Below are 16,115 nucleotides of genomic sequence, written 5' to 3' on the forward strand. Positions count from 1 at the left end.
CATCTGTGTCCCATTCCCCTCCCCCCTTCTTCATTCATAGGGTCTCTGGGAGGATGAGATGCAGCCATTTCTTTGTCTCTGCCCTCCATGGCTTGTGACATAGAAGTCGTGATTGTTCTTGAGTGGATGCTGATCTGGCAGAACCAGGATTTAAACCTGGATCTGTCTGGTTCCCAAACCCGAAGCCATCCCTCTATGGTCTGGGACAGGGGATGGAAAACTAGTTCTCCATGGGCGGAATCCTGCCTGCCACCTGTTATACAGCCCAGGAGCTGAGACTGGTTTCACATTTTTAAATGGTTGAAAAGAAATCAAAAGAAGATTTTGGGATGTGAAAACTATATGACATTTATACTTCAGGATACAGAATTTTATTAGTGCACAGCCACGCACATTTGTTCTCCTCTCGTCTATGGCTGCTCTCTCGCTACCATAGCAGAATTGGGTAGTTGCAACAGAGACCAGAGGGCCAGCAAAGCCTGAAATATTTACTCTGGTTCCTTATAGAAAACGTTTGCAGACCGCTGGTCTGGGAAGTCTCTGGAAGTGCAGGGTTTGGCTTTCAGAGGTGAGAGTAGAAGAAAAATGAGGTGTTTGGAGGCTGAATGGGCCTCAGTAAGGGGTAGGCTGGCTGACGCCAAGCATCGCTGTGAGGAGTGGGAGAGGGCAGTAGCTGGGTCCTTTCTTCTAGTGGGTTTTCATGTAAGCCTTTATCTCTTTCCACTCCCCCCATTTCTGGGCGTGGATCTTTAAAGGAATAACAACTTATTATCTCTTGACCAAAGCTGTTTTCTCCTTCGCTCCAGTGGGTTGCCAGCATCGACATCGGGGAGAATGAAGAGGCCAGTGCTAGTGTCGTCGTTAAGATGACAGACTCATTTACTGAGCAGGCTGACCAGGTAATTCCAGAAAAGGCCCCGCTGAGCATCGTTAGGGGAACTCTGGGCAGGAGTTTCCACCAGCAGTGTGTTCCTCCTTTTGTTTCAAGTATTGTTTCTCTATTTATGAGAGCCATTTGTACTCATTGAAGGAACTTTGGAAAAAGTGAAAAAAAAAAATACAAGGAAGATAAATTATCTGTAATTTCTTTCTTTCTTTCTTTTTATTTTTTTTAAAGATTGGCACCTGGGCTAACAACGGTTGCCAATCTTCCTTTTTTTTTTTCTGCTTTATTTCCCAAACCCCTCTCCCCGGTTACATAGTTGTATATCTTAGTTGCAGGTCCTTCTAGTTGTGGGACGTGGGACGCTGCCTCAACGCGGCCTGACGAGCAGTGCCATGTCCGTGCCCAGGATCTGAACCCTGGGCCACGGCAGCGGAGCGCGCGAACTTAGCCAACCGCTCGGCCATGGAGCCGGCCCCTGTAATTTATTTCTGATTAGCTTACTGTTCTCGTTTTGCCCCATTTTCTTGTCTTTCCTATGCATACTATATGTTATTAGTTTTACAAGTTGAGATAATCTTGTATTTTATATTTTATGGTCAGCTTTTTTTAACTTAACATTTCATTTAAATACTTCTCCACATCACTTAATAAAAGCTCCGTGTTGACATGTAATTTTTAGTTTTATGGATTGGTCACAATTTCCTTAGTTTCCACCTATTGTGCGTTTAAGTTTTTTGCAGTTTGTCTTTTTCACCATTATCAAGAATGCCGTGGTGGACATCTTTGTCTCCATCTCTGATTATTTAGGATATTTGTAAAAAGTGGAGCTCCCCAGTTGAAAGCACGAATACTAACCAAACACGTTATTTTTAATTATAAAATGATATGCTATTGTGAAACAAGAAGTGAAACAAAACTATAAAAATACAAGTAAACTGTGAAAAACCTGTTTCTCTCTGCGATAGTGTCACTCACCAGAAGGAAGCACTGTTGACAATTCAATGGGTATCTTGGTATCAATATCCAAGATGCTCTCGGAAGAGCCATTCCAAGGAGCTGCCGGGAAGACTCCTTTGTGTGGCTCTCTTGCCAGCGCATCAGCCCACGTTCCCCAGGACACCTCCACATTCTTTGTGTGATGTGCCAGTTTTCACAAGCACCCGGTGACGCAGGCGGCCAGGTGGTGGTGGTCCCATTTGATAGTGGAGGAGACTGACTTTCAGAGACTCAGTGACGTGGCAACAAGCTAGCTAGCGATGGAGTTGGAAGCGTGGGTCTCCTAATGAGACTTACGGGCAACTTATTAACCAGAGACTTATTAAACACTTATTAACCAGAGACTTATTAAACGCTTATTAACCAGACACTTATTAACCACTTATTAACCAGAGACTTATTAAGCACTTGAATGAGTTCAGGGGCTGCTTTTTGTTTAGTTATGCTTTCTCTAGTTATGTGAACACTGTTGGGCCTTTTAGGGTCCTTAGCTAATTTTTATAACAGACTTTAAAAATTTTAAAAGTGGTGCATGTGTGATATCGAAAATACAGTAAAATAAAAAGAAAGGGGAAATCATTTCTAGTCCCACTGTGCAGTTGTTTCATTATATTTTCTTCTAATCCATTTCTCCAAACATATACATGTATAAATCTGAAAATTAAAACCTCTAAAACGGTGGGCATTTGCCCTTTCTAAAGCATCAGTTTGACATAGAATAGAATGTAAAAAGCCAGCTGGCTTATTCTAGAATATAGATTTTTGTTGTTCTTACTTTTCTTAATATGGTCCTAATGTTTCCTACGCTTAATGATACATATTGGCTTTAATGGGCTTAATAGCAAACCCGACATGGCATTGTTATGTGTCAGGCACCATGCTAAGTGCCTTGTTCACATTAGCTCGCTTAATCTCCATAACACCCCCAAAACAAAGTTTCTGGTTTTATCTCCTGTTTAGAAATGGGGGGTTTAGGCACAGAAAGGCCCAGGAATTTGCTCAAGGTCAAACATGTCGTAGGTGGCCTAGCCAGGATTTGAACCTGGGCAGTGGGATTTGATGTCTGCGCTCCTGTCTGCATGCTGAGCTGCCTCTCTGCAGAATAGAATAGCTTCCTGTGAATCAGGTAGTAAATGCTAAAACCAAGTGCAAGGGGAGCACCTGGGCTTAGAGCCACGTGGCCCTGGCAGGTGTGGTTCTCTGTAATCAGTGTCTCTTCTGCTCCTGTTAATTGCAGGTTCTGATGTCCATGTGCTTTGTTGATGTGGTCCTGTCTGAGACTTGACTATACAGTGCATCTTTAAGAGAAAGGTTGAGGAATGTCTTAGTTATTATAAGCTTTAGCTTTTAAAGTCTTTAACCCCGTCTACTTCCCCTCCCCCACTCACCCATTTAAGAATTTCTGGACAAACAGCATGACATCCACTTTTTGTTTTGGAAGCTCCAGAAGAGGAAATTGAATCCTAACGTATGTGAAATTGGCCCTCTGGGCACGAAATTCACCAGCAACAGTGAGGAGATGAAGAATTGAGAAAGGCGTTAAATCTAGAAAACTATTGGGCAGAGAGCAAAATTTAAGGGGAAGGAATTTAAAAATGCATAGATATTGTAAAAAACAAGTCAAACAGCTGCACTGTAGCTGCGGACTCCAGGCTTCCCTAAAAAGTGGAGCATGCACGGGTTGTGTACACACAGACGTCAGGTGACCCAGCTTCCCGCAGCTGGGACCTGGGCTCTGGCAACAGGACATGGCTTAAGGATGAAGGGAGGGGGCAGCCAGGAGAAAGGTCACCAAAAGATAAGTCGGGATTAGCTGAAATACTCAGGAATTGAGGCCAAGGAAAATTCAGGAATCTTCTTGAAAGGTTTAGGTGTGGACTGTTGGGAGAGAAAAGATTGGTTTCATTGCCAAAGCATTCTCTTTGAAAGAGTACTTTGAGGCCTCAGAATTTGCAGGGAAAAGCAGTCAGGGACTGAGATGTTGCTGCTGGGAGAGACACCATCTTGTGTTGTTTTAAGATTGATCTTAATGAAGCAATTGGGAGGCATCGTCTCGGCCATTCCAGAGAAATATGGACAAGGGTCGTGGTTGTTGGCCTAGGTTGCCTATCGTCAGATTTTGTTTTAATAAATTGTAACAGAAGGACATGTATATATTTTCAACACTTTAAAAATTTCAATCAAACAGAAGTAGAGAAAAAATTAAAATGAACACCCGTGTACTCAGTATTTACCAACATTTTGCCACTGACTGTATTTTTTTATTGCTCTTTTTAAAAAAATAACCTCTTTGGCATTTTCTTTGAGAGTTGTAGTTAAGGGGATTTTTGTATTAGGGGGAGATTAGAATTGATTATCTCAGATTATGATTCTGTGATTTGCAAAGAAAGTCTAGAAAGAAATATACCAGACGGTTAGCCGTGGGCATTGAAGGTCTCAGTGATTTTTCTTTTTTGAGGAAGATTAGCCCTGAGCTAACTGCTGCCAATCCTCGTCTTTTTGCTGAGGAAGACTGGTCCTGAGCTAACATCTTTGCTCATCTTCCTCTACTTTATATGTGGGACGCCTACCACAGCATGGCTTTTGCCAAGTGGTGCCATGTCCCCACCTGGGATCCGAACCGGCGAACCCTGGGCCGCCGAAGCGGAATGTGCCAACTTAACCGCTGTACCACCGGGCCGGCCCCTCTCGGTGATTTTTTTTTTGATCTTTTCCTGCTTTTCTTTATTAATTGTTTTATTCCAGGGAATGCTTGTGTCCCCACCCTTTAGAATGTTTAAAAGAAGACTCTAGATTGCTTTATAAACTTCACTTTGAAATGTAATTGGGCTTCACTATCCAACATGCTTGATCCTAGATTGGTCCTACATCTAATTTTGAAAATAATTGCCAGGTACTGTTAACTGATTTAAAAAGAAATGAAAAATAAACTGATGTATCTGTAAAAACCTCTTTAGGTTTCCCTGACAGTTTATGTGTCTTTTTCGTCCTTTTGTTTAAGGTGGCTGCTGAGGTCGGAAAGCTCTTGGGTGAAGAGAAGGTGGACGCGATCGTTTGTGTGGCTGGAGGATGGGCTGGGGGTAGTGCCAAGTCCAAGTGTGAGTCCTTTTCTCCGTTAATCATTCGCTCTGCTCTTTTTGCAGCTGGCACGGGTTGGGTCTATACTCTGTGCCAGCCCAGGCGTTTTTCTGTGTGTCTCGAAGAATCTTTGCAGGAGCTCTGTGAGGTAGGGGTTAACACCCCCATTTTGCAGATGAAGAAAAAACTTCCCGTAGAGGGGACTAGGGGAGGGGACATTGAATTTGAAGTTTAAAATAGAGGCAGAATGAAATCAGCATTGTTTCTGCCCTGATCTTACAGGGCTTATTTCTGGGTTTGGGGTGTGTGTATGAAATGGAGAGATCAATCTGAAGGTCAAAAGGACTCAACATTGAGCTTTTATTAAAGCTGAGTACGTTTTTCAACTTTTTATTGTGAACATTTTCAAACCGATGGAAGAGTTGAAAGAACAGTTCACTGAACGCGCTTCTGCCCTCCATCCAGATTCGCTCGTTGTTAACATTTGCTACAGTTGCGCTCTCTTGCTTTCTGGCATGTGTGTCCTCTGTGTATTTTTTTGTTAACCTTTTGAAAGTAAGTAGACACTTCACTGCATTTCACCATGCATCTCCAAACATTAAACCCATTCTCCTGCTTTATCATAATACCATTACCATACCTAAGAAAATTAACAGTAATTCTATAATATTAATAATATTTAGCCTATATTCAAATTACCCCAGTTTATTCCATATGATTTATAGTTGTTTTCCCTAAATAATTTAAAATCAGGGTTTATGCACTGCATTTTGTTGTGGTTTTTAGTCCGTTAATCTAGAATTTTTTTTTTTCTTGTGATAGACTTTTTTGGTGAGTCCAGGGCACTTTTCATATAGGATGTCCCACATTCTGAATTTGTCTGTTTCTTTAAGGTACCATTGACTTTGTTCCCCTGGCCCTGGTGTTTCCTGTGAACTGGGATTTAGGTCCAGAGACTGGCTTAGATTCAGGTTGAATATTTAGGAGGGGAGAATTCTTCCTGAGTGGTGGTGTGTGCCTCACGTTGCATCCCCCTGGGACTCTCACCCTGTCAGTTCGCCCTCCGCATCCATCGTGATGCCACATTGGATGGTGGGTAAGGTGGCAGCAACAGACTTCCTGTAAAGGTGCATTTTTCTGTTTGCAATTAGTAAGTGATCTGCAGGATGCTGCTTTGGCGTTGTGTGTGAATATCCTGTTCCCGAACACTTTGAGCCTCCAAATTCCCAAAACCTAATGGTTTTAAGCGTCCATGGCTAGTCCCTGCCTGAGTCAGTTAGCCCAGTTGGGGTTGGACAAGGAAAGCTTTCTAATTCTATCATTCCTTCTGCATTTCTTAGTTAAAGCCATTTAAGAAGGAATTGATTTTCTGTGAACCACACTTAAATGTGAAACTGGTATTTTGTGGGGTGATCAGGTTGGCAAAACACTCTGATGGCCTTTTGGGTGTTTGGGGAACAAGAAGTGATTGATGTGGATCCATCAATTTTCTTTTCAAGTCGTTTTTAGCAGGGAAATGCAATACCTTGGTTATCACCTACTGAAGACCCCTATCACCTACTGACGACCCCACTCCCATGTCAGGAGGGCTTTCTTTCTAGACCCCTGGGTCCTGTGTGCCCTGTAAGGGAGGGAGGGATGGTTGCTCAGCCATGAGGTGACGTACGTTACCACCTGTTCCTCCTTACATCTCTAGCAAGGCCAGAGGGATAAAACCAGTGTGAGACGGTTGTTATTTCAGCTTTCGTTTAAAGAGTCTTTAAAGCTGGCATTAAACTTTCAACCATAAAAAATGTAGCTCTATAAAAGCTCTCTTTATGTCCATGTGGTAAGTCCCTCAGATTTCTATCACGGGTAAAAGCTGACTTAGACATGTGGTTCTTATTACAAATCCAATGCCCTTCACGAAGGAGAGCAATCTTTGAGTTACAGCCAGTCCAGCTTATCTGTTAACCGTCCTCGTTTATTGGCTAAAATGTTACCGCTTTACAGGTGACGAAGCTGAGACGCGGGTGATCCCATGACCTGGATTCGAACCCGTGTCTCTGACCACAAGCCCTGTGCCGTTAGTACTAGACTTTGTCGTAGACAGGGGCCGGGATAGTGGGGACGGCCGTGAGTGCTTCCTCGAGTGTCGGGTGCCGTGAGTTGAACTCACATTTCCATTTCACTCAGCTCTCTTTAAAAACTGTGACCTGATGTGGAAGCAGAGCGTGTGGACGTCGACCATCTCCAGCTACCTGGCCGCCAAGCACCTCAAGGAAGGAGGCCTCCTGACCTTGACTGGGGCCAAGGCCGCCCTGGAGGGGACTCCTGGTAAGCCTTCATTTCCCCGTCTGTGAAATGGGAACGCTCACACCTGCTCACTGGGGCTGCTGGGCACTTCGTGAGGTGAGGAATGTGAAAGCCCTTTACCCCCTAAGGACCTTTACACTTGGCTGGATTTTGCTTCCTTTTAGGCCTGAATCTTTAGGGGAATGATCCTTTCATTTGATTGTCCTCATGTTCATGGTGGTTAAGGAGCGCCGTAATCTGGCACCTCCCTCCCGTCTGGTTTATTTATCTGTGATCCACCCAGGGAATAATGCTGTAGTGGATATTAATGAGTTAAAAAACATGTATTATCATCACATTCTGTTCATGTGTCCCAGGGAAGCGGCTTGGCCATTGGAAATAGTGTGGGCTGTAGAGTGAGAGAGGCTGGGGTGGATTCTTCACCCTAGCTATGTGGCCTTGAACACATTATCTGATCTCTTTGACCAAATTTCTGCTGTAGTTTCCTTAATTGTAATATACTGATGATAGCATCTGCCTTGAACAGTAGCTGTAGAGCATTAGAGAAATTGATCTATATAAAGTGCCCAGCACATGGTAAGTCTTATTATAGTCACTTTCTTTTTTCTTTGCTGAGGAAGATTAGCCCTGAGCTAACATATGTTGCCAATCTTCCTCTTTTTGTATGTGAGCTGCTGCCACAGCATGTCCACTGAGACACGAGTGGTGTGGGTTCATGCCTGGAAACTGAACCCAGGCTGCTGAAGCAGAGCACACTGAACTTAACTGCTAGGCCAATGGGGCTGGCCCCTATGGTCACTTTTTTCATTTCACATATATTCTCATTTAATCCTGGAGAGTAGATGTCATTATTATCTTTTTCAATATACAGGTAAGGACACTAAAACTTAGAGGGGTTAAGTAACTTGTCTGGGTTTATGCCATAAGTAAGTTACAAACTTACCTCGAATTGAAACCCTGATCATTCAAATTGTGTGCTTTTCCCGTGACACTGTGCAGATGCCAGTTTCCTTCGCATTTTTCACTCCCTGTGTTGGTTTCCTAGAGCTGCCATAACAACGTACCACAGACCAGGGGGCTTAAATAACAGAAACTTATCCTCTCTCAGTTCTGGAGGCTGCAAGCCTGAGCTCGCGGTGTCGGCAGGGCTGCTTCCTTCTGAGGCCTCTCTCCCTGGCTTGCAGGTGGCCGTCGTCTCCCAGTGTCTTTCCACGGGTCTTCCCTCTGTGCGTGTCTGTGTCCTAACCTCTTCTTTAGCACCCACCCTAATGACCTCATTTGAACTTAGTTACCTCTTTAAAGGACCCGTCTTCAAAGACAGTCACGTTCCAAGGTGCTGAGGGTTAGGACTTCCATATAGGAATTTTGGGGGGACACAGTTCAACCCATAACACTCCCTTTGGGCCAAAGGAATTTAAGTGGGGGCGGGGTGGGGAGACAGACAGACAGGCAGAAAGTGTCTACCTCTGCGACCGAAGTTAAACTCAAAAAACCACAGGAGCTGTTTTTGGACTTCTTTAGTACGTGGGAGAGACTGAGCACGTTTTCAATTTTAAGGTAAGTCACTGAACTGTGAGGCTCTTACAGATGGCTGATTTATTACTACTCATTGTCTTACTACATTTCTCAGAGCATATGATCTTACAAGTCCGTGGCTATTGCAATAATTACATCCGTGTAAATATTAGATGTTAGTTTGGGTGAGATCTGACTTTTATTAAAGATGACAGGGAGCAGAGGCACTAGTGAGTAACTAGAGAAATGAGTAATGGCTTGACATTTACAAAAGAAAACCCTAGGCCTGAAAGACTAATTTTTCTAAAGGACAAAACAGTCTCTTCCTTTCTTTTGGTTTGTAAATATCTTTCTTTACAATTTTGGATAGTGGTTAAGATCGCTGGCGCTGAAACTTCACGGGTTGGTTTTCTATTGTGGTTTTGCCACCTACTTGCTGTGTGATATTTGGCAGGTTACTTGACCTCTCTGAGCCTCAGTTTTGTCATCTGTAAAATAGGGATAAATAAATAGTAATACCTCCTTTATATGGTGGTTGTGACTTGTAATCATCTTAATGCATGTAAATGGCTTAGAAAGGTATTATGAGAGTCAATAGTAAATGTGAACTTTTATTATTAGTTACTCCGGGCTTCTTTTGTCCAGCTACTCCTGCTTCAGGTGTTAGTAAGTTTGTTCATCTTTAAGCTCATAGTTAGAGGTTGTTAAACTCACTTGAGTCATGAGATCTTTTAACTTTGGTTCAGACCCCAGAAAAATCTGGGGAAATCTGTGAAAGCAAATGATGAACAGGCTTAGTAGGCCTTCAAACCCAAGGAGAGTCGTTGAAAAATGGAAAGTTTTTGGGGCCAGCCCAGTGGTGTAGTGGTTAAGTTCACAGGCTCCACTTCGGTGTTCCCTGGTTCGGATCCCGGGTACAGACCTATACACCGCTCATCAAGCTGTGCTATGACAGCCACCCTACATATATAAAGTAGAGAAAGATGGGTACAGATGTTAGCTCAGGGCTAATCTTCCTCAGCAAAAAAAAAAACCAACAAAAAACGAAAAACCCAGGAAAGGTTTTCACTTGGAAAGATACTGAGAAAACCCCCACCCTCCTATTTCCAAGGTTGTATTTGTGGATTGTCCTCTGGAGGATAAACTGTGTCAAATTGGTGGTGGTCACTCTTGTTTACCCTGTAAGGATCTGCACTGTGTTTGGAAATCAGTCTTTAGGGGCGACATCGATCATTTTATAGTTGGGAAGACCGTATTTATCTTCTTAATGAGATGCATTTTTTTCATATCTTGGAAATGATGCCCTGACCCAAATGGTGCAGAATTCTGTAAAGGTAAACCAGCAGGGATGCGGGTTGCTGGTTGCTTGTTCGTTTCTTTCTTCATCAGGTTCCCTGCTCTCATGTGGTTTGGATGAAATTCAGAATGAGCCCCGGGAGTGTGCTGGGGATGGGGCTGGATGCGTGCGATTCCTGTGCTGGTTTTTGTTAATCGCTGTGGGGTTGTTAGATCCTCATATCGCTGTTGGCCTCCTGCCCCTGGTTAAACAGAGGGGCCAGAGATGGGGAAAGATTCTTCTCATGCTTCCAAATACCTTGTCGAGACCTTGACCCTCTTTTGCAATGCAAGGTTGCTGTTGGAGGGTTTGGTGATTGGGTCCTCGGCTGGGCTGTGACCCGCTTCCCCCTGGTCCTCTGACGCCTCCTCAGCTGTTGGCTCTTTAAACAGCACATCTGCTGGGGTCTTCAGGAGGCTGCTGACCTCTGGGAGAAGTGGTTTTCTGGAGTAGGAGGGGTGTTCAGACATTTAACCATTCTTTGCATCTGTGATAGCGGCATTTAGTGAACATCTACGGTGGCTGCTGTGGGGACTATAGAGAGGAGACAGACCCTGTCCTACCACGTGTCTGCAGGGCAGACAGAAACCTGTCCTAATAAAAGGCATGCCTTGCTTCAGTGAGCAAACATTCGCTGACTGGTGGGAGGAAAGGAGGGCTAACAGGTAGCATGTGTACTTACGTCAGAATTGCTCAAGCAGTGTACTTTAAACAGACGGTTGGAGGCCAGGGTGCATTACTTCTGTTAATTTGATGGGAAACATTTATTGAGCACCTACCTTATGCTCAGTCCAGGGTTAAGTCCTTTATTCCCATTTTACAGATGGGATGACTGAGGATCAGAAAGGTTTTGAGAACTTACCCAGGATTTCTTTAGTGGTAAGTGGAAGAGCTGGGGTTTGAACTGTGCAGCCTGACGCCGTAGCCTGCACTCCACACGACGGCTCGATTTTGCCCACAAGGAGTTATCGATCCGGGGGTTCAGAACCCACCTCTTGCATGGCCTTTAACCTCTCGCTCGGCCTCGGTGCAAGTCTGTATGTGAGTGTGAGCACGTTACTCACCCTGTCCGAGCCTCAGTTTCCTCAGTAGTAAAAATAAGATCAGCCTCCTGGCATTTGTGGCGAATGTTAAGTGCCAGGCCGGCAGGAGGGGCACTTGAAATGTTACATCCCTTCCACTTTCTCTCCAGAGATGTCCGTCCTTCTGTTCTTGCAGACCTCCTCTGGACCCTGGTGTGGTGTTCTCTGGACACACCACTGGTGGCTGGTGGTCACTGAGCTGTTTTCTCCCCGTTTCCCAGGGATGATGGGCTACGGCATGGCCAAGAGTGCCGTGCATCAGCTCTGCCAGAGCCTCGCCAGCAAGAACAGCGGCATGCCGTCCGGGTCTACAGCCGTCGCCGTGCTCCCGTAAGTCACTGGCGGCTTCCCAGTTGCTGCCCTCCTCTGCCCTACTGTTGAGAGTTACTGTCGCTTTCCACCAGGGACTTGCGTGTGCCATCACCTTGGCTTCTAAAATTCGCCAGAAGCCCCGAAGATACTTCTTCAGGTGCTGGATTATCCTGGGCCGTCCAGAATGGTTGATGGGCTGGTGGGCTGGGTCTTTCTTGCCTCTTGGTTGTTTTCTTTCCTTCTCTCCCTCCCTCCTTATTACAAGTAGCCTACGCCTTTTATTTTAATATTTGTAGTCTGTCTTTCACATCATTATAAGGTCAGTGTAGAGGAGAGCCTGTGTTTAGGCTTTGTGTGTATGTGTCGGGGGAGCCTAGGGGACAATATGGGAGATGTTCCTATTTGTGATCAGGAAGAAGGTCCCCAGTCAGCTGTCCCAGGAGAGGCCGCTGCTCTGGAGGTAGGGTTCTTTCTCACCAGAGGGATTCCGGCACCATCTGGCTGCTCTCTTGCTATAGTCCGAGAGAGTGGACGTTGGCACTGCTGGGTGCCTAGACTTTTCAGTCCCCCTTTATTTGTGAGTGTCTGCGATTCTCTGACCTGGTCCCACAGCGATTTTGAACAATTCCCGAGGACTGGTGTTCTTGGGAGAGTCACACATATCTGAATTCTGTGTGCTCTTACTGAAAATCATAAGGTTTCAAAGCAAACAGCCACAAAACAAAGGATGAGACTTTCTCATATTTAAAGGAATATTATTATTACTATTCAAAAATCCTTAGAAATGAGTCTGCCCCAGTTTAGGGTGTGAATGAAGACATAAACAGCAAAGCAATTTACTGTAAAGGCCATATTTTAAAATGGCAACAGGTGGCTCTTTCATTTTGCTCCTGTCTGCCTGAAGGGTGACTCACAACGCGCCTCACGAATTACTGGGATGTGATCTCCGTCACTGTGGACGGCTCCCTGGCCTCTCTCTGATTATCTGCATGTCATCTCTGCCAGAGGCTCACGGTGCATTTTCCTGGCTGGGGAGGAGCGGCAGCTGTTATACAGGGGAGGCACACATGACGAGCTTATCTCTGCTCCTCAGGGTTACCCTGGATACCCCGGTGAACAGGAAGTCGATGCCAGATGCCGACTTCCGCTCCTGGACGCCCTTAGAGTTTCTAGTCGAGTGAGTATTGCAGCAATCATGCCAGTGATTAAGCGGCTTCCAGCCCCCGTTCTCTGCCCTTTATGGGCTAGAGGACAAGTCCGTGTTCTCTTGGTTTATTAACACGGGTGGTTTTGTGAGGTTACCAGCCTCCGAGGGTATATCACACATTCGTGTGAATCTCAGAGTGGAGGGGTCCATGGTGCTGAAGTGAATCCTGGCTCCTCCACTCACCAGCGAACCAACCTGAGCGTGCTGTTCAACGCTCTAGGCCTCCCCTTCCCTGTCTGTGTGATGGGGTCCAGAATACTTGTTAGGAAGATTAAATGTGGCAGTGTGAGCCAGGCACGTGGCACCATGTCTGAGCCACAGCGAGTGCTCAGTGAATCTCTGCTCCTGTTGACGTCATCATCTCTGTAACGAGGAGCAGCTGTGTGGGAGCAAGACGCCGATCTAGGCGGAACATCTGGGCTCACGTGTGTGAATCAGTGCTGAGCCGCAGACCCACAGAGGGTGGGCTGGGACAGCCATCGTTCCAGAAGTCATGTTCACCTGTTTGTAGCATTTGAAAACTCAGGTGACAGGTCGGCATAAAGTTTGCTTTGAAATGTCCGTGAGCACGTTACCTTCTCTGCCATCCATGGTTAGAAGGGCATCTCTGTCACCTCCTCCGGACTGTTGACGAGGCTGAAGGAGAAGGAAGACAGTTTATAGCCTGCCTGAGTGCCACATGTGCTCCTACACATCCAAATGAGGCTGGTCCCCCACAGAGCCCTCCCCTGGAGATGGGGTCATGACATCGTGCAGTACTTTAGGGAGTTTTAGCATTAATTAGGGAGTTATTAATTAAGCCTCTGTAACTTCACTTGGAGGGGGAGCGCCAATGACTTGACTGTTAAACATCAACTCTGGTCTAGATTATAGATCGGCACTAATGAATGTCCCGGGAACTCGTCAGTGCCTTCTAATGAAAGAAGGTCCAAAGTCCCAGCCGGGGGATTGTCAGTGGACGGTGTGCTCAAATGTAAATGTTTTGTTTTAAACATTATCAGCTACGTGCTATCCCTGTGAATTCGTTGTGTACTTTTTTCATCCCTATCGTGTTAGAGGAGATCTTTTCGACTCCCCCAAATGGTTAGTTATTAAATGCCCCCATTCCTGCATTTAACAGATTTTATTGTAATAGTCTGTTTTTTGTATCTTTTTTCCATTGCTTGGCACAGCTGTGGGTGCTCCATAAATGTTTGCTAAAAAAAAAAAAAAACAAATGAACTTCTTTTTCTTTTAAATTTCTGGGAAGGTAATATAGCATAAAGTATTGTGTGCATGTCTATCTCTTAGAATTAACTAATTAAAATCGTTGTTTTGTTTTGAGGTTTTTTTTGGGGGTTTTTTTGAGGAAGATTAGCCCTGAGCTAACATCCGCTACCAATCCTCCTGTTTTTGCTGTGGAAGACTGGCCCTGAGCTAACATCCTTGTCCATCTTCCTCTATTGTATATGTGGGACGCCTGCCACAGCATGGCTTGATAAGTGATGTGTAGGTCTGCACCCAGGATCCAAACTGATGAACCCTGGGCCGCCAAAGCAGAGTGCATGAACTTAACCACTATGCCACCGGGCGGGCCCCAATTAAAATCTTTTTTTAATCACTTAAAATCATACCACTGTATTGTAAAAGATTCCAACAATGCAGAAAAATACAAAAATGCAAGTTAAAGTCTCACCAAATCCTGCCACTCAGGAATTAGAATGAGCCAGTACTGAAGTTGCTGGGGACCTGCGTATGTGTCCATGATGCCTGGTGGCTTTTTCACATCCCCCCAAGCCATTGATGTGAATATAAGCATGTGTCCAGATTTTTGCTTGTAAAACGTAAAGCTTCTCTTCTTTCTTCTAGAACCTTCCATGACTGGATCACAGAGAAAAACCGACCAAGGTCAGGGAGCCTAATCCAGGTGGTAACCACAGAGGGAAAGACGGAGCTTATCCCGGCATACTTTTAAGCTTCATCCTCAGTTCCTGCTGGGGACCTGCCAGAAAAGTCGTTAATCTGTCTCAGTGTGGCTGTGTCTGGCCCTGTATCTTCTGCAATTCTATTCGTGGTACGAGATAGTGGGTCCTGTTTTTCTCTCACCTAATGTGCATTTGTTCTCCTAGGACAGTGTAAAATGTTTATGTGAAATAAAAATGTCTGAGAGTGGAGGCCTGCAGATAGCGCCATGAATCTGTGTTAACTACGTAAATTTAGGAGGTCCCTGAACGGCCCCCTCTGTATGGGCGTCATCTTGAATTGCTTTTGAGACTCCATTTATCTGTCCCTGACAGTGACTGTCGACTACTTTAGAGATTTGTTGGTGTCGGGGACGTTTTGGGGCCTGACTTATTGTGAATGTTATGTTCACGTCACAGTTTTTGTAGTCTCGAATTAAACTGCCTTAAAACTCTTTGTGGTGTAAGCAAAACCCCGTGGGCTCCGTTAAGATATCTTTCTCCTGTGCAGTTGCCAAGTGTGCAAGAGAACTGCTTGTGGTTATTTGCAGTTTGTCTTCCTAATAAATGGCCTTCGTTTATTGTGTTGTCTTTAATCAGCTACAATTCTATGCAGTCAGAGATGAACACACTGGAATCATGGGCTCCTAGCAGTCTTTAGTCTCATGTTCTCTCAAGGGGTGGACTCAAACCCTGAAATGAAGTTTTTCAACGTGGTAACACAGGCACGGTTCCCTTTCGGGCGCATCAGACTCTGAGAGGGAGGGGTAGCCATGTGCTTTTAGGAACGTCCCTCCGCGTGACTGAGACAGGCTGTCCTGACTGAGAGCTAGGATCTTCTCCCCATCATTTTACAGATGAGGAAACTAACCCCAGAGAGATGACTTACCATCCTTGTGCCACTAAGTGGCAGAGCTAAGCTCGGAACTCTGGTCACCAGGTGGCTGCTGTTCATAAAAGCCTGTACCATGGGTTTCTTTTGATTCTTTTCTTTTTTTTTTGAGGTAAAAGTCACATAAAATTAATCATTTTGAAATGAAAACATCAGTGGCATTTAGTATGTTGACAATGATCTGTACCCACCACCTCTGTCCAGTTCCAACACATGTTCATCACCCCACACCCACCAAGTCGTCACTCCTCATCCCCCCTGCCTCCAGCCCCTGGCAGCCACCAGTGGGCTTTCTGTCTCTGAATTTACCTATTCTGGATGTTTCATAGAAATAGAGTCATGTGCTGTGTGGCTTTTTGTGTCTGGCTTCTTTCAGTTAGCATGCTTTCAGAGGTTCATCCACACTGGAGCAGCTATTAGTGCTTTATTCCTTTTTGTGCGTGAATAATATTCCATCGTTTGCATATGCTGCAGTTGGTTTATCCATTCATTGTTGATTTACATTTGGCTATTTCTGCCTTTTGGCTGTTGTGAATAGTGCTGCTGTGAACATTCACGTATGAGCATTTGAGTATG

At 45.0% G+C, this 16,115-nt stretch overlaps 2 protein-coding genes across 3 annotated transcripts in view; one reads left to right on the plus strand and one right to left on the minus strand.

Annotated features, from left to right (window-relative positions):
• The window catches only part of CLRN2 (clarin 2), an 18,862-nt gene extending 16,697 nt beyond the window's left edge, over positions 1-2,165 (minus strand). Inside the window, exon 1 of the mRNA XM_001498507.6 lies at positions 1,862-2,165. The gene's annotated coding sequence lies outside the window, so the exon portion shown is untranslated. The remainder of the gene's footprint in view (positions 1-1,861) is intronic.
• The window catches only part of QDPR (quinoid dihydropteridine reductase), a 16,785-nt gene extending 1,557 nt beyond the window's left edge, over positions 1-15,228 (plus strand). The window contains exons 2-7 of one of the 2 annotated variants that reach the window (XM_023638310.2): positions 807-899; positions 4,884-4,980; positions 7,136-7,276; positions 11,410-11,518; positions 12,594-12,677; positions 14,556-15,228. In XM_023638310.2, coding sequence (XP_023494078.1) covers positions 807-899; positions 4,884-4,980; positions 7,136-7,276; positions 11,410-11,518; positions 12,594-12,677; positions 14,556-14,661 — 630 coding nt within the window. In that variant the 3' untranslated portion in view covers positions 14,662-15,228. The remainder of the gene's footprint in view (positions 1-806; positions 900-4,883; positions 4,981-7,135; positions 7,277-11,409; positions 11,519-12,593; positions 12,678-14,555) is intronic. The other variant, XM_023638311.2, reaches the window with a different exon arrangement.
• The last annotated feature ends 887 nt before the right edge of the window (positions 15,229-16,115 follow it).

Source organism: Equus caballus, chromosome 3, assembly GCF_041296265.1.
Source record: "Equus caballus isolate H_3958 breed thoroughbred chromosome 3, TB-T2T, whole genome shotgun sequence".
NCBI lineage: Eukaryota > Metazoa > Chordata > Mammalia > Perissodactyla > Equidae > Equus > Equus caballus.